Source organism: Neofelis nebulosa, chromosome 6 (assembly GCF_028018385.1).
Source record: "Neofelis nebulosa isolate mNeoNeb1 chromosome 6, mNeoNeb1.pri, whole genome shotgun sequence".
Taxonomy (NCBI): domain Eukaryota; kingdom Metazoa; phylum Chordata; class Mammalia; order Carnivora; family Felidae; genus Neofelis; species Neofelis nebulosa.
The window spans coordinates 142,674,835-142,693,423 of NC_080787.1; the positions used below are offsets into that span (position 1 = coordinate 142,674,835).

Below are 18,589 nucleotides of genomic sequence, written 5' to 3' on the forward strand. Positions count from 1 at the left end.
TATGACCAAGGAATGTTTTCTAAGCTTTCTCCTCCTCCTGAATAATCAAATTCAAGAGACACTTACAAGAGAATCCATCACCGGAATATGCCAGAAGTGTTTCTAGATTCTAGGAACTATCAGGAAAGCTAAGACCTCGCCCTCCTGGAGCTAACAGATCTTTGCTCAGTGTGGGAAACCTCTTAGACTCGGTGTAGGTTTTCAGGATGTCCCCTCCTCTTTATCAGTTTGTAATAAGACATAAAATCCAGTGATACAGAGATTCGGTTTGGAAACCTCTTCCTTACTTTTTCCCTTCTACCCCACACCCCCTACTTTCCTGGGAAGAGCACACCCGGAGAGGACTCTCCAGGAAGCATCTGGCTCTAGGAATGTTTCTCCCTCCAAATCTTACATGTTTGGAGCCTCATTCCACCTAAATATTCTCCGCATCCATTCAACATGCGCTGTGGGTCTGCTCAGGCATTACTCTCAGATTTTAGACCCTTCCGTCCTGCTGGTGTTACAGGAAGCAAATCTCAGCCCCCGGTGACTTATGCAGAAAGAGGGTGTCCAGGGCTCCACCGCAGCCTGGAGAGTCAGGAATCCTGGTGACAGAGGGCCATAACCTTCCCAAGAAAGATGCATAGGAGTAAGGGAGCCAACGGCTTTTTTGAATGGACTCTTTGAGTTAACATCCACCCTAGGAGCTTCCTTCTTTTCCCCAGGGAAGAAAAAAGTAATCTTGCTCCATCCAAGCTAAGGACTCACTCAATTTTTTTTTATCCTATTTATATGTATCAGCTTTCCTTTTCCTTCTATTATCTATCCCTGAAACCACTGAGAATTCTTTGAAAAGGCACATTGAAAAAGCAGCCAGCTTTATGAAGCAGAGCACTTTGTCTATTTCATCTTGAAATATCTAAGTTTCCTAAAGACATCTTTCTTTTTTTAGTTGGGGATAACTTACAGATAGCAAACATTCTGTTAGTTTCAGGTGTACAACACAATGATTCATTTGTATATATTATGAAATCATTACCACAGTAAACCTAGTTAACATTCATCGCCACGCACAATTACAATTTTTTTTCCTTGTAATGAAAACTTTGAAGGTCTACCCTCTTAGCAGCTTCCAAATATGCAAGTACAGTATTATTCTCTGGTACTAATTATTATTATAATGCCGTACATTACATCCCCAGGATTGATTTATTTTGTAACTGGAAGTTTGTTCTTTCTGATCCCCCCTCACCCATCTCGCCCAGTCTCCATCCCTGCCACTGGCAACCACTCATCTGATCTCTGGATCTATGAGCTAGTATTTTGCTTTTATTTATTTTTTTAAGATTCCACGTGTACGTGAGATCACGCGTGTGAGATCATGCATTATTAGCTAAAGATAGCTTTCTACATTACAGATTAACAATCTTGAAACCTCCCACTAAAAGGCAATCTTAAAGCACTTACGAATTACAGGGGGCTTCTGGGTGACTCAGTTGGTTAAGTGTCCAACTCTTGATTGGGCTCAGGTCATGATCTCATGAACCATGAGATGGAGCCCTGCATTGGGCTCTGCACTGACAGCAGGGAGCCTGCTTGGGATTCTCTCTCTCTCTCTCTCTCTCTCTGCTCCTCCCCTGCTTGTGTGCATGCTTCTTAGCATTCTGCCCTCCTCATGAGGAGCACACATTCCCTCCACCGCCCTTTCCCCCATCAGTCCCTAGGGTCAAAAATGACAATGGTCTCCTGAAATCCAAGGACAAGTTTCCCCTATGTAGCTCCTCATTTTTGAAATGGGACTAAGTTATCGAAAGCTAAAATTTTAAAGGGAAGAATGAAAAAGTCTTCGAATATGGCAATTATCAAAACATGAAGGGCAAGGTAATTTGTGTGCCATTTCAAAAGAATTATTAAAAATATGTTTACTACTGTAGCAATTGCCCTGTGTGTCAAATGTTTTCTGATCATCCCTTCACATCTGTCTCTCACTCTCCCAAAGGTGCTTCTTCCCAAAGACCCCTGCTTTGGGCCACAGAAAGCTGCCCTCCGTGAACCACTCCATCAACCAGGTTCTCCTGCCCTCTGACTTCTGGTTGTATCCTGCCAATGGCCAGAGGTACTGACAGAAGGAGAGGAAGGTCGGGAAACACTGTTCTCTCTGTCTCTCTCTGTCTCTCTCTGTCTCTCTCTCTCTCATTCCCTCCCTTCCTCCTCTGCATTGGCAGTGATCTTCTACCAAACATCATGGCTTCCAGTGAACATCCCCTCCCCTCTCCTGCCTCATTCTCACTGGATTCCAGGGGCCTCTCCCTCCTTTAACTTATGGTCCCTCCTGCTGATGCTGGGATGCTTCAACTGTCTCTCAGGAAATCTCTGCATCTGATGACACTTCTGTAAATAACCCATTCATCAGACTCTCGTCGATGACCCCTTTTGAGGGTGTCATCTGTTTCCTGCAGTGACCGTGACTAGTACTGTGCATGGCTGATTTTTTTTAGCCTTCATCTCAATGTATCAAGCATTTCACTCTTTTCCAAATGAAAAGTAAATTACAAAAGAAAAGAAAAAGTCAACCACAGGGTGCACAACTTTGCATAACTAATAAAATAATTTAGGCATTGCCACAAAGAAAATTAAAGAAAGATGTTTTTTTTGTGTGTTATTTAATTGAGGCAATAGGAAAGGAATGTTAAGGAAAGCAGGAATGTTTGTCAAGTTCAGGGTCCTTGATAACCACACATGGCTGCATGTTGCAGCCACGTGAGTCATTCACAATGGATGTGAACGTGCATATGTAACAATTCTTCTCCTTTTAATGAAACATAAGGAATTTGCAAGTCTTGAAAATTAGACACATACGTATTCAATTATTTTATTAGACCTTCTTTAAAGAGAAACGTTTCTATAATCAAATGTATTGTACATTGTGTTTTAACATCTGGAACAATAAATAGCTTATTAATAAAACTAATCAGACTCAATAGCTGGATTTTTACCATAGTTGGATTTGATTCTTTCTCTTCCTGAAATAGGTTTAAATTAGCTTTTCAAAATAGTCCACTAATTTCTTGGGTGTAGGAAGAATAAGAGGTTCTCAGAATTGCAAAACAACTATTGTCTTTTACATAGAAAAACAAACTCAGGAACACGGAATTGAATTATTCATCATTTGATCTTAGATTCTTTGTATCACATCATCATCATTGGTCCGTACTTGTCCTTCTCATACTTTTTTAAATTTCATTTTAAAGATAATAAAACGAATACCTATGTACCCATTACATACCTTTGCACCCACTATGCTAACCAAGAGCTAGAATATTACTGACCTGCCACAAGCTTTGTGCACCTCCCCCACCCTCTCGGGACAACCCGGTCTCAGACCCCTGCCACTTGCTCAAGCCCCTGCCCACACCTGCCCAACTCACCTGCGCACCCATTTCCAAGGGCAGGGCATCCCCTGGACCATCACCACGTAACCAAGCTGGCCACCTGCACATACAGATTTCTAGCTCCTCCTTTAAGTGGACCCAGATGAAAGGCCACACTGCGTGGCATGGGTTTTGGCTTCTTGAGCTGCCACCAAACAGGCTAAGTGACCCAACACGAAAGTATAGGGACTCTAACTTCCATGGGCAGACCCTGACCGACGGGCGAAGGAGCTGGGAGGAGCCGGAAGACAAATTCCCTCTTCACTGTTCTTTCTTGCATCTTTCCAGAGAAGCTCCAGTGAGCAGGACACAATCCATAGGGACCCACTGTGTCTCTTCATGACTCATCTTGAAATGGTAGCCAATAATGCTGCACAGCCCTTTGTGTGTGAGTCTGCTCAGGCGGCCATAACAAAGTAGCACAGACCGGATTTAAACAGCAGACATTCTTTTTCTCACATCCCGGGACGCAGGAAGTCTGCTGTCAAGATGTCAGCAGGGTTCAGTTTTTTCCAAGGCCTCTCTCCTTGGCTTCTAGGGGGCCATCTTCTCCCTGTACCTTCACATGGTCCTTCCTCTGGGCACACACATGTCTGTGTCCAAATTTCCTCTTATAAGGACACCAGTCGTACTGAATTAGAGCCCATCCTAAAGACCTCATTACGTCTTTAAATACCTTATCCCCAAATATGATTGCATTCTGAGGGCCAGAGATTCAGGACTTCAACATATATATTTGGAGTGTGGAAGACACTGTTTAGCCCATAACATGCTCTTACCACCCCAGCAGAGATAACATCCTGGGCTTGGTGTTACTCATTTACTTTCTTTTCACTTTCCATTTAGATGTCATACCTAAATAATATTTTCTTCAATTTTAGCTGTTTTAGAATGTCATAAAGAGTGTTATCCTATTTGTTGAATTCTGGCACTTACTTTTTCCATTGAACGTTATGTTAGTAAAGTTCATCTTTGATGTGAAGAGCTAGAATTCATTCATCTTCACTTGCTGCAGATTATTCCATTGTGCGAATAAACCACCACGTCCACATTATTTTGTGGGTGGACATTAGGTTGTATTGTGCAAACAAAAGCAAATGGCCAAGCGGCACAAATGGGCCCCTTGAGACCATTTGTTGGGGTCACTCAGAAAAGCGTGGAAGGAATGCAGGTCCCTGTTGTCAGTTTCATCTAGGGCAGTAGACCGAAGTCTAACGAAGGCCAACCTCAGAGCCTAGAAGAGAGTCCCTACACATCGTGGGGCTTTTAAGCTGCATGGTTAAAAAGGCCTGGGCCCTCCCCTGGCATGATTAGGGGTTGTGTTTGCAGCTGACATATTGCCAATTAGCGGCAGGATTTGCCTCATTAGCACTCACGGTGAGGAGCAACCAGTTCTTCCCCTGGCAGCACCAAGGAAATAGGATCTAAGCCTCGCATTGAATCAGATTTTATTGTCCTAAATAATGGTTCATAACCGATTTCCATGGAGCTCTGTAGGAGCCCCATTCCTTTTTGGGGATATCAGCTTGTAGGGGATCATTCGTTGACATGTTAGCATTTACCTCTCAGGTAGTTAACCATTTTATTCTCCAGAAGACGTCCCCGGGAATGAAATGGCTGGGTCATGTGATATATGAATATTTACATGCTAACTTAGCGTCTCACCAGCAATACACATAAGATCCCACGGATCCTCCAAAAAATGTTTTTTGCTAATTTTTGTACTGAGTGGTCTCTCTCTAACCAACTTGTAGGAAGTATTTACATATTCTTAATACTAATCCTTAGAATGTATCCTCTCTCAATCGGTAGCCTTCTTTTTATTTCATTTACAGTGCTTTTTGATAAACAGAAGTTCTTAACTTTAATGTAGTTGAATCTATCAACCTTTTCTCTTATTGTTGGTCCTTTTGTTGTCTTATGTAAGAGATCCTTCCCCATCCCAATGTCATAAAAATATATAGACTTCAAAGTGATGCATGGACCGAAAAACAAGTCATAATGGAATTAAAAATTAGTTTTTTAATGATAATTAAATATCATTTAATGAACTAAATGATAATGAAAATACTACATGCCAAACCTTGTGAAATACAGCAAAAGTGATGTTTCAAGGGAAACTTACAGTCTTAAGTACTAGTATTTTAGGAGTTGTATATTAATGAGCTAAGTAGCCAACTTAGGAAACATGGCAGAAACTACTACTCTTCACCGATATCCCTTTCCCATCCTCACTTACAGCGAGGGTGGCCGTGATCATCATTTCTAGGCTAAGTTGGTTTATGCAGCTTCACTTTCACAGGTCCTGCACCTCAACCTACCAGGCAGATAACGCCCCAAGTTGGAGAATCCATAACATAAGAGTAGCCTGAGTCCTTGAGTCACTGGTCAAAGGAAGGCTGTCACGGAGAGCTGCCCAACCTGGAGCATCCACAGTGGACTCTGCATGAAGATCACATAAACTCTTCGTGTGTTGAGTCACTGAAATAGTTGAACTGTTTCAGCATGAACCTAACCTAAGCATTAAAGAACAAAACAAGCCAGAATAAACCCAAAGGAAATGGAGTGACGGAGAAAATAAAAGAGCAGAAATCAATGAAATGGAAAACAAAGAAGCAGCGGAAAGTCTCCACAATGGTTCTTCCCCGAACTCTGGGGAAGCCATCAGGTAACTGCTCACCTCTGCTCTTACCTCCTTGCCGGGGCGTTTTCATCTCCCCACACTGTTCAGAAGACTGTGTTGAGACTCCACATGCATGAAGCTGCATGGGCTGGATTGGGTTGCTCATTTCCCTAACTGCCAAATAAATGTGCTGTGTTTTCTCCCATTTCAGCTGCATCAGGGAAACATAGGGCAAAAGAGCAGAGCCGGGGGCCAAAGGTAAAAAGGGCAAGAAGAAGAAAGGCCCACAGAGCGGGGGGCGGGGTTTCCTGGGGTGCTCAGGACAAGGGCTCCCCACGCAAGGGAAAAAAACAAAAGCAGAGCATTGCCATTTGCGTGCCCCAAGGATTTTCCATTGCCAAGAATAGAATTCAATCCCATTTCCCATATAATGAGTGTAGTCCACATTTTCAGTTAATTCTGCGAGAGTGCTTTTGAAAAAAAGTGCCCAGATGTATTCACGGGGGACATGCAACCAGAAGGAGGCCCAGTAATCCTCATCATTAACTGTGATTTGCAAAGGACTTGTTTATTTATTTATTTATTTATTTATTTAAGTATCTGATATTTCTTCATTTTTTTTTTCCTTTGTTGAACTGCATCATAGTTGAACATCTCCTGCTACCTATCTTTTCAGTGTAGGTTCCTGGGGGAGCAGAATTCCTGTTTGTTTTCATAGAGCAGTAAAGTAGAACCCCACAGACCCAGGCGAGCCCAGTGTCACCATGAGCGAAGGACGTTACTGTAAAACCACACTCCCACAGTCTCAGATGATAGCAACCGTGTGGTTGTCTGTAAACCACAGCAATAATGTTCTCAGGAGTGCTTCACTCACCCCCTCGAGATGAAGGCCCTTAGGAATATACACCGTCTACTCAACAGCTTTCCTATTTACACACTTGGCTTTCTCAGGTCCAAATACTCTCCTTCGACAAAACGTCATAAAACCGGAATGGTCCCTGGCCTTACCTAAGTTTATAGGAGCGTTCTTTGGCCCCTACTCTCCAACTAGTCATTTTTCTATGCCTAATTTGAAACTGCCTGTATGAGTCTTAAATGAGTCCTCTGTAGACTTCTGAGAGCTTACGTTCTCAGCAGTTCCTGTAATCCTGTAACCAAAGAAGCTGTTGTTGACAACCTGGGTTTATTCTTCCTATAAATACGATTGAGTTCTGACACCTGGTATAATGTTTTCCTTTAGAATGAGAGCCAATGTAATGAAATTCTACATTACAGAAAATTTTAATAATTTTTCCTAATTTTTTTCTGACTTTACAGTCATTAATTTTTCCATCTAGTTACTTCAATAATATTTGCTCTACTGCCTACCATGTGAGTTAGACAGACTCTGCTTTAGAAGGGATAATAATCCAATCTGGAGAGCCAAACATCTAACAGGATGATTCAATGTTATAGAAAACAGGAGAGACCAATTAATTATGACCAGAGTAGGATCAAAGAGAGCCTCATAGGGATGAATTTGGGACTCACGCCAGTGATTGGATCTGGAAGGATGAATCCATTCTCAGGATTTAAGAATCTGAAAGTAAGTGCTAAGTAAGGGGTGTGAGAAGAGTCTTAGCTAAAATTAACTCGTTGTTAGTTAAAACCAACACACAAACCAAATCTTACACCTCGACATGTGTATTTTATGTTGTCTAAAGTCTAGAATTCAATTCACATCATTGAATACACTCTAAGGGGGCATTTCAGTGGCATCCCTTCATTGAGAAGTCTGAAAAAGGCACTTCCAAGTAAAATGTACTACTCTAAACAAGATTTGCTTCAATGTTCTTCCATTTATTTAAATGCCCTAAGAGCAAAAGGAGAAGCAAAGCTTGAAAGGTCTTGATTTGATTCTTTTCTCCAAAGATCAGGTTCCAGTTTTTATTGTTGTTGTTTGCTTTGGTTTTGCTTTCTTTCTTTTTTTTTTAACTGCTCATCTGATCTGAATGCCCATGGGCAATGCTTGTCCATCCACTGGCATTGCCACGAGCACAAATACTATAAAATGCCAATTCAGTCAATCCACCATGATTGTCTTATATTTTTTCCTAGGAATTCAATGGGTTATTTCCTAGGAAATAAACAGATGAGTATAATCACAGTTGGGGGTGAACATTAGGTGTTCAGGGTAGTGAGAATTCCAGGGAGGGGGATAATTAGTACAACATACAGCTGTGACACAGAGTACAGAAGAGAATTGAGTTTTGCTAGAAAGAGAAAGAAGGGGGAAAAGTATGATCTCTTTCCTTGGGGCTTTTGCAAAGTAGTAGTTGAATTGTGTGGACTGCTGATTATGTAGGTTTTTATTTAACATGGGCAAACAGCCATACGTTCACATGGTTCCCCTAACAGAGGAGAGGCACAAACACAAGAGAGACACCAAAGGGGCTGGGAAATTCACTGTGAAATGTGTGTGTAAAATTCACAGTCCCACCCCAGTCCCACGTCACAGATAAATGAACTGAGACTCATGGGCAATCAGGGCAATTCACAAAAGTTCTTCCAGAAACAATATCCACGACCACTGTGTCTATATTGGCTAAGCATCTGTTGGTGTGTGTGCTGACCCTTTGGCTGATACACTGCACATGCCCAGATGGCTGAAAGTCAGACACAGCTCCATAAAACAGATGAAAGCCAGGCCTAAAGATCATCTTCCAGCCCTGGTGTCCCTCCCACGGTTTCTCCCGGCGACCACAGCATTAGTTGGAAAAGGCATCCAAGGACAGTCTTTTTCAGCTTCTGCAAAGGCAACACACAATCTACTCATTTCATATTTATGTAAAGAGTTCCTTCTCATGAAAATTTTCAAAATGGGTACCGTTCTACATGATTCCTTTTCTTCTAACCACATGAGACACAGAAATAGTTTGGGGGTACCACTTGAAACTGGGGATGAGAGGCGGAAGTCATTCAGCCAAACAGGACACGGGCCAATGCGCAGATTTTGTTTTCCTACACAGTTTTGCTGAAGAAAGCTGCGGGAAGTAAAGAGAGAAGGCATGTTGGTGATGAGTCAAGCTGGTTGTTAAAGCCAGACTGTGGTTCTGGATGTGCCCCATCAGAGACAGGCTTTTATCACTTGAGTTCTGACTCAGCCAAAACTTCTGAGCACCTGAGATGTGTACCAGTGAAAAACCACACTTACAGGCAACACACAGCACAGCGGCTTTCTGACAGTGTGACAAAGGCATTCTTTTGCTGCTTGTGGACAAAAGAATGAGCAATTCCTCATAGACCGGCTCTGGAATGTCTTATTTACTAGAGGTTAAGATGGTGTATGCACTACTATTACTAGAATATTCCAACAAAAGTCAAGATCTATTAAATGCTGTGTGCTACACGATACCAAGGGCCTTACGAACGTTATCTCCTTTAACCCCCATAAGCCTATGAAGTGGATTCTATTATTATCCGCATTTCGTAGATAACTGGGGAGCAGAGAGATAAGTAACTTCCTTCAAGTCACAAAGTTGTAAGTGGTAAAGGGGGACAGCTGGATTGTCTGACCTCAAGAGCTGAGCCCCCAGCTGCTTCTAACTACAGCCAATTTCCAAAAGTCAAAGACTTCTAAATTAGCCCTAATTCCCCGCAATCTCTCCACTCATATCCTGGCACAGCCTCCGACGGAATTGACGAGAGCAATTTATGAGTGAGAAAAATTAAAAGGCAATTTCTAAACTTCAGAGACTGTATTACCTTATATTAAATTTATTTTTAAAGTTCTTTCATGTTTCCCTAAAATAATCAAAATGTTCAGACCAAGATATGTCCATATGGTGAAGGGATGTCTTAAAATCTGGTCCCTGTCACCCTAACATTAGAATTACAGGGTAGATCCCTTATAACTGGTCTGGTCTGCGGAAGAACAAGAAAAGAGTAATTTGTTTTCTGGTTTCTTTCTCTCCTTTTAGTCATTCCTTCACAAACATTTGAGTACTTACAATGTTCTGCACAAGGGAAGAGAAAGTGATGAGAATATCCCTATCCCTGGAATTCAGGAAAAGAATTCTTTTTTTTTTTTTTTAATGTGTCTTTATTTATTTTGGGAAAGAGAGGGAGCACAAGCAGGAGAGGGGCGGGAGGAGAGGGACACAGAGAATCCCAAGCAGGTTCTGAGCTGTCAACACAGAGCCCGACATGGGGCTCAAACTCACTTACTGAGAGATCGTGACCTGAGCTGAAATCAAGAGTCAGACACTCAACTGACTGAGCCACCCAGGCGCCCCATCTCTTCTTTTTTAAATGCCTTTGAGATTTACTTCTTAATTTTCTCCTACAGCTTCAGTTTCACAGTTTTTCGGAGAGACAAGAAGCTCCATAAAGAAGCATTGTGTGTAATATCTGGTTGTGAGCATGTCATGAATGCCCAGACTGTCACCCATCTTCCCAGGAGCAGTGACTGCAGAGCGGTGGGCAGGATCCAGGGGAGAATGTAGGATCAAAACCCACAATCTTGGCCACAGCCTCACAGGTTTTGACCCCTGAAGTCTGTTGTCAATTGGCAGCACGTGAAAATGAACTTCAAGAATGTTGTCATCGAATTTTAGAGTATGCCTAAGACGATCGGGGTACAATCAGAATCTTGTCCTTAATAACCCGACACCACATGCATTTCTGTAAGGGGAGTGCCCCAAAGGTTCTCAAAGACGGTGTGTGACAGTCTCCTGCTGAGTGATGTTATTTTGTTGACTGTGAACAAAATCTTCTCTCTTCTTTCCAAATCAGTAAGCCAAAGCCCATTATCATAGGACTTTTGTAAGAGGACAAAATTCTTTCACACACACGCAAGGGTTCGGACAGAACTCGCCTCCCTGAAACTGGAGAAAAACATGGTGCTCCAGCAAATCTGAATGATATCTCTTCTTCCTTTAGTTACCTTAAACCTCACACTTGTCAAAACTTTGTCAGACCAGCATATCTCTAGCAATAATTGTGGCCAAAAATAAAACCCCTGGGGCAAAACTTAGCAGTTGAGACATTTCCAAAAAATTATAAGGTAAGTTTGGTAAGATTACTATTTTTTCTAGTCCCATTTCCTATAGGTTATAAAATCTTTTTTTTCTTCTTTTTTAAGTCCCTCTAGGGATCACCAACCACGTGCTATGGTCCTACTAGGTTTGATTCATCACACAAAGCCTTCACATATTTGAAGGAGCATCAGAAAGGTGTTTTTTGGTGGCTCAGTCGGTTAAGCCCCCGACTCTTCATTCCAGCTCGTAATCTCGTTCGTGGTTTGTGAGATCGAGCCCAACCGCAGGCTCTGCATGGAGGGTGCAGAGCCAGCTTGGGATTCATTCTCTCTCCTTTCCTCTTTTTGCCCCTCCCCATTTCTCGCTCTCAAAAGAAATAAATAAACTTTAAAAAACGTCAGTGTTTTTGTGTACTATTTAAGCCAGTTTTCAATCAATAGATTTTTAAATACTCACTTTCCAGGTGATTAGCATGAATGTATAAAAAAGTTCACCTTCCATATAATCTCTAAGGTAGTGGTATGTAGTCTCATCAAAGGAAATAATGCAGAGATTCGGTCACAAGGCTGGAGCAAAACGTGAATGGACAAGTGTGTCCACAAAGACTAGTCACAGACACATGGAGACCTCCAAGTTAGGCCAAATGACCAACTCATTTATGCCCCTGGTGGCACAAAAAGCTGCATGATGTTTATTCTTTGCCGATAGTATTCAAATGTCAAAGAAATTTACTTAAGTTCTTCAGGGGATAAAATTATGTGTAAGTATCTTAGGGTTTTCTGAGGGCCAACAAACTGAAACTTGGTAACATTCATGGTCTTTGGGCCACAGGTGGCAACAAATGCTTGGTTTTTGGGGGGAGGAAAAGAAAAACAAAAATAACCCCCATAAAACTGATTCTTAAACTTCAGGTTTGGGGGGTAGAGAAGCAAGGAGAAAGAAGCAGAGATAGACAGCGGGCAAGGATATAGCATGAAGACCGAAACACTCAATGATGACAATAGAATTGCTTTTAAATCGCTTGTTCTCAAGAGGACAGTACCTTGTCCTAGAGGCAGTTTGGGACATGTGATGGGGAGCCTCACTACTGGCGTCCACAACAGGTGGGACCCAGTGCTGCCTGAGCCCTACTGGTTGGATCCAGTTTCCCATCAGCACAGCATTCGACTGTGCCACCGAGCAGTTCATGGAGATGGAAACCCAGTTTAGAATTATCTGGGTCTCTAATCTCATTTTATCTAGAACCACACAGGGAATTTTTAGTCCAGTTTGAATAGGCGTTGGAATTTCCAGCAATTACTCCACAAATTGAGAGAAACCTGTCCAGTGAAGTGGTTATGCACAAGCTGGGCAGAGCTAGGTTGCTTCGATTTTAATCCCAGCTCTGCGGCTATCGGCGGTCTACCCTCGGATGCCTCCCTCGTTTGTAAAATGGGAAGAACAGTGACACTCACCTCATAAAGTGGTTAGGGAAGTGTTTAGAGCAATGCTGGGCACCCAGTAAGCACTACATGGGCGCAGCTCTCACAGACTTCTGTTCCATCTACAACCTCATCAATAATTGGCCACATTCTAGAAAATCCTATTACTGACATCAATCTGTTCCTGGTGTTGAGTCGCCAACACAGCACACCTGCTACCAGTCTCCATTCGTACCTGCCGTATTCACGGCGATATTATCTAAAGACGCGGGTACGTGCCTTGTTTCATTATTTCCACACATGTTGTAATATAATCATGTGACAATATTTACATAGTAAAATAATTATTTCACTATAAAATGTTCATATCTGTTTATGTTTCATTTAGAACATTAGATTGATATGTGTGTATAGAGGCTGGTTATATTACCTATTAATTTCATTTTGGAATAGTGAAAGTGAATGCAGGTGATGCTTTTATGTGCGAACATAGGTTTTATCATCCATGATTCTTAGTTGATGACTGTAGTCATGTTGTAAGATATTTATTACAAAAAGGGCTGGGTGTTGAGTTGGGTCTGGTAGAGTTAAAAAAAATAATCACTATTTTAATGTTTCATGTCGAAAAGTATCATTCCACATTTTCATTTGCTGGCACATGTCCACCATTAAATTACTATTGAGGTGAGCAGTTTCCATGTCATTTCTAAGAAATCAGTATTAAACTACTGTTTATGTATCTCAGCAGTAGAGATACATACTTTTTTTTTTTTTTTTTTTAAAGCAGTTAATCTATTTCTCGAACACAATTCAGGGGAAAACCCCAAATAAAAATAAAGACGAGGCTGTAGCATCTGACTGAATGAAGGTAGAGGACCCAGAAACTTCTTTGGTCTTCCATCAGGGCTTGAGGGAACAACAACAACAAAAAACCTGTGCAGTCATTGAAGTTGGGCACCGCCTATAGTTAAGACTGACTTCTGAAAAACGCATTTTGAGCATGGTCATTTGATCACAAGTGGCATTTTCTCCAAAGGGGGCCAACCTCCAGCTAAGACCTCCAAAATTTACTTAACTCATTCCCCAGCTGCACTTCAGCACTAAGAACCCTCCTAACTCCAGGGAGGGAGAGGAAGTGTTGCCATCCCCTGCTCTGGGCATAAAGCCAGCCCAAGCTAACGGTAAAATGGGCCGGGGCTGGCGCTCCTCCTTTTCCATAGCTGCCTGCTAGTCTCCAGAGCCCTGTTACCAGACCTCCCGCACCCCCGAGCTCGGCCCTTACATTGTATTTAAAGCACCCAATGAATCACACATTCCAAGCCTCAGAATCACACATTTCAGCCTCCTTCTGCTGAAACTCCCTCAGTGGCCGACAGGAAAAGAGCCGGACTGAATGCAATCCCCTTAGCCCCACCAGAGGCATTCTAAAAGGAAGATGTTTAGTAACTCCGGGAAATCTCTAATTTGTTGAATTTCAGGCAGTTCAGCAAAGTAAACAATTCGAGGGGTGTGTGTGGGGAGGGGAGTGTTTTTGAGGAAGGGATACCAGCTCTGCCCAGGAACATACTTCGGAAAAGTTCCCAAATGTAATGTTACTGTACCGCGTGTCCTCAACTGCCCCCCCACCCCCCCCACCCCCCCAGTTCTAATCCATAAAAATCCCAAAATGCTTGGGAAGGTTTATTTTGTTTTTTAACGACAGCGCCCACACTGGCATCGGCCACAGTGGTCACTTATAAATCTGAAAACACCTTGAACACTCTTTTTCATTAACTTCATGTAAGACGCAAAACAAAGATATTTCAAATTACATGTGACTAAGAGTAAGAAAAATATACAACTATATTTAAAACACTTAAATTAACAAGATAGTACTTTTCTGTTCTAACAAAATATCATACATTCAGTTTAAACAAGAGTTAATATCCAGACACACTTTTCCAAAATACCTGATGCTAGTTGAAAATGAGTGACCGTGAGACTTTCCAAGAGATTTCTATTTAGCAAATATGTACAATTTTGAAGAACTGCCTTTTTTTTTCTGGAAGACAGGCATTAAACAGTCAAAATGCAAACTGATGTATCTCTCATAAACCTAAATATTGTCGCTTCATTTTTCTGCATGATACTTTGGCTGTCAGCAAATCTTATAGCTTCTTTCCCTTAAAGACAATAACGTATAACACCCCCCTCACAAATAACCATGAACTTCCTTGTGTGTAATAAGCCCTATCTAAATGTGTTCACGTGTTTCTGCATTAATTGACTTATCTACGGAGATGGTTATGACAAGGGTATGACCAAGTGTAACAGGCCTACACTTAACCCACTGCTTTGAAGCAGCATGAAATACATGCTACATGTTATTTCAAAGTCAAAGCTGCTACACGTACGAATACAGTACATAGCTTGAAAAATCAACACAAAAAGGTTTTCTCCCTTGGCTTTCTTTCAGGTGAAGAAGCTGGACCACAAACCAACACATCCGTGTGACAACGGCCATCAATTCTGGCCCCGCCTCCCAAGCTGACAATGGCCTCATAATGGCCATACCATCCCTGGCCAAGACCCCAGTTTATATAGCGTCTCTGTGTTCCAACTCTAAGGAAGCAAGAAAAGCCGACTCTACTCATTTCTCTCCTTCTGCCTCCACAAGCCAACACCTAAGATCCTCTGGGTTTGTTCCCATCCAATGACTTCGAGATTCCAAGAAGGGCAGTATACAACTTCCAAAAGAAAAAAACAACACTGAAATTGCATGAGGTCACTATGGAATACTGTGGATGAAAACCAGAAGAGGTTGTCAACTGAGGAAGCAAGGCACTTGGGAACAGGAGACAGGGAAGAGTCCAGGGAGGGCAGGGCTCAGTGAGTCAACAGTTTCAGGCGGGTAAACCAGCTGACCAGCAGGGACGGTTCTGTAGAGGAGGACTTGGCCGCCGCGCCCACCGGCTTCTTTCTGGTCCCTTCCTCCTGGAATGGAATCGTGGCACTGCTGTGGAGATCTGAACTGATGTAGCACCTGCTCCCTCGGACATAGTCTGCACCTCGGACCAGCTGCCTCTCCGCTGTGGGCCTTGAGAAACGGTATGCGGGCGAAGAGCTTTCTTCGATGATGGGAGGGATCCGCTCATTGCTGAAATACCGGCAGAGGGCGTCCTCACCTGTTTTCAGACAAGGCCCACAAGTCCATTAAAATAACCATCCACTTGAGGCCTGCTCAGACCTCTGATGCCCTCCTCCCAGGGATGGGCTATGGTGCCTCACAGACAGCCAGGCCCATCCCCACTGGATGCTCAGAGAGCAGAAATGGAAGAAGTCCATCATAGGCTGCTTTCACTCCTCAGAGGCAACACAAAGGCAGAGCAGAGGGCCCTCACTTCCTTACCAGTGTTAAGAACTTTCATAACCAGAGTGAAAGGGCTGTATCATTCTATCACCCCTTCTCCATCTGTCCTTGTTCAAGGCCTGCAGCACGTCCAGAACGGTGGTTCTTACTCTGAAGCGTAGAGAACTTAGAAAGGTAGGGGTGCCTTTGACTGTCACCCTCCAGGAAGAGGCCAGCACTCTTCACCTTTAGTAGATAGCATTCAAAGATTCTCACGCTCTGCAATCCTTAAGACATTTCCGAACCAGGAAGAATGGTCCCGGCCTAAATGCCAACAGGCAGCTCCTGGGATGGGGGTAGGGGGTAGTTAAGAAACTGAATAGACACCTAAAATGCAGGGCACCTTGGCAACATGTAGCGTTCTTTTGACCCCGAAATTCTGCTCCTAAAAATGTACAAAGATCTGTGTACAAGATGCTTATTGAATTATCATTCACAATTGTGGGATGGGGGGGGGGCACAAAAATAAGCTACATGTCCAACAAAAGCAGACCGAATAAATACGTGCTACGGCCACAAGATGGACTGCCAAATGCAGGCATTATAGAAAATACCCATGTTTTAAATAACAGTCACATTTCACAGTATTGTCAAACATCTGTTTCTTCCACTTTGCACCTTTTTTCTAAGTGTATAACATTAGAAAACGGAGTGATTATTTCTAGGTTGGGGAAGCAGATTACAGTTGAGTTTTATGTTCTCGTACCTTCTAGATGTTTTTCAATGTACTTGTTTTGCTTTTGTATTTAAAGCGGAAGTTACTTTCAGGAAGTGCCTGCTGTCGGGGAGCCTGGGTGGCTCTGAGCCTCTGGCTCAAGTCATGATCTTGCAATTTGTGGGTTCAAGCCCCGCATTGGGCTCTGTGCTGACAGTGCTCAGCCTGCTTGGGACTCTCTCTCTCTCCCTTTCTCTCTGCCCTTCCCGGACTTGTGCTTTTTCTCTCTCTCAAAATAAATTAACTAACTTGAAAGAAAAAAAGTGCCCATATTCAAAGAACCACGTATCATAGGAGTCTATCTATCTGAAATGTTGAGAGTAGGAAAATCCGTAGAGACAGAAAGTAGATAAGCAGCTGCCAGGAGCTAAGGAAGGAGGGAATGGGGAACGACAACTTGCAGGTGATAAAATATTCTGGAATTAGTGCTGATGGACACACAGCTCTGTGAATATATGAAAAACCTCTGAATTGTACACTCAACAGAGCGAGCAGATGTATGGTATGTGACTTCTCTCTCAATAAAGTGGCTTTTTCTTTTAAGTGCCCCTTGTGCAGATAGACACCTTTTCATTCTAAAATGATCATACAACAAAAATACAGAAGGTGAGATGGGAGGTCAAGTGCGTCTCCATTTCCGGGCTTAACTCTCCCATCACCTCTATCTCTCAATACTAACAGGAAACAAAGGGCTAAACTGGGGATTAAAAACCTAAGAGAATGGCAACGAATATGTTGAAGTTTCTAACTCTAAACAAAGGACAGGCCTGCCACCTGCTGACTGCTCCACAGATTTTCACATGCCAATTAAGGGTATCTAGGACCTGACACAGACATCTCCCTTTTCCAAGTGATTCAGACACCTAAGTGACAAACTCTACCAGGTCTCAGGGAGGGGCTGACCCTCCCTCCCCCTCCAACCCCAGTGAGGGGTTGACCACTTTGGAAGTTGAGCCTCCAGAACTTTTTTCTTCTTCCTTTGACTATCTAAGGTCTACTCCACTTGAACTTGTCACCTATTCTTTGTTTCAGCAACACACGAACAATGCTAGAATGTCTTGCCAGTGCTGATAATCAAATCATTTGGCAAAAAAAATAAGAATTTATTTAAAAACGTTTCCCTCAAGACTAGTGTAATAACCAGTAACTTTGATTACAAGAGGAATTCACACAATTTATTTTCCAATGGTAATTACTCTTTAACACAAGAAGGATTTAGAGAGGGAAAAAAAATCCATGTCTATTCATTAAAAATCAAAGAGATTCCAAAAATAATAGTCATAAAATTCAGAATGAGATTGCTTAGTGAATAATGTAGATTTCTACTTATTTAGAAACTTACAGATGATCAATGTCCACGGCCCTTTAAAACAACTTTTTTAACTGTTTTATTTATTTTTGAGAGAGAGAGAAATAGAGCATGAGTCAGGGAGGGGCAGAGAGAGAGGGAGACACAGAATCCAAAACAGGCTCCAGGCTCTGAGCTGTCGGCACAAAGCCCGATGCGGAGCTCAAACTCACGAACTGTGAGCTCATGACCTGAGCCCAAGTCAGACGCTTAACCGACTGAGCCACCCAGGTGCCCCTCCACAGCCTTTTAAAGCACACAATGCTAATTAGGAGATTCATAGTCACTAACTAGGAGTATATAATTCTGCCATTCCAGAAACAGGCAGGGCCTTAGAGATTCAGCACCCCGACCTCAGAGATGAGAAGACGGGACTCAGGCCAGGTCCTCTACGCGGTTATTACAGGACAGCGAGGAAGAGGGTTGCAACAAAGGACCTGGCTCTTTTGACTCCTGTCTGGTGTTTTTTGGTTTGCTTAAACTTACCCTTCCTCCCATGACCTCGAGGTCTGGCAAAAGGGTCCACGATCCCCATCCAGCTCCCGTCTGCAGGCATGGACAAAGGCCGGGGCTTGCCTTTGGAGGAAGGGGAAGGAACGTGATAAGTTGTCAGACTGTGGGGGACTTCAGAGAATCTTTCCTTTTATTTATAACTTAAGACTC

At 42.7% G+C, this 18,589-nt stretch overlaps 1 protein-coding gene across 7 annotated transcripts in view; it reads right to left on the minus strand.

Moving 5' to 3' along the window:
* Positions 1-14,142: 14,142 nt before the first annotated feature.
* CNKSR3 (CNKSR family member 3) overlaps positions 14,143-18,589 on the minus strand; it is an 83,263-nt gene continuing 78,816 nt past the window's right edge. For all 7 annotated transcript variants that reach the window (XM_058735726.1, XM_058735723.1, XM_058735720.1 and 4 more), the window contains 2 exons: positions 18,413-18,502; positions 14,143-15,639 (listed from right to left, as the gene is read on the minus strand). In XM_058735726.1, coding sequence (XP_058591709.1) covers positions 15,341-15,639; positions 18,413-18,502 — 389 coding nt within the window. In that variant the 3' untranslated portion in view covers positions 14,143-15,340. The remainder of the gene's footprint in view (positions 15,640-18,412; positions 18,503-18,589) is intronic.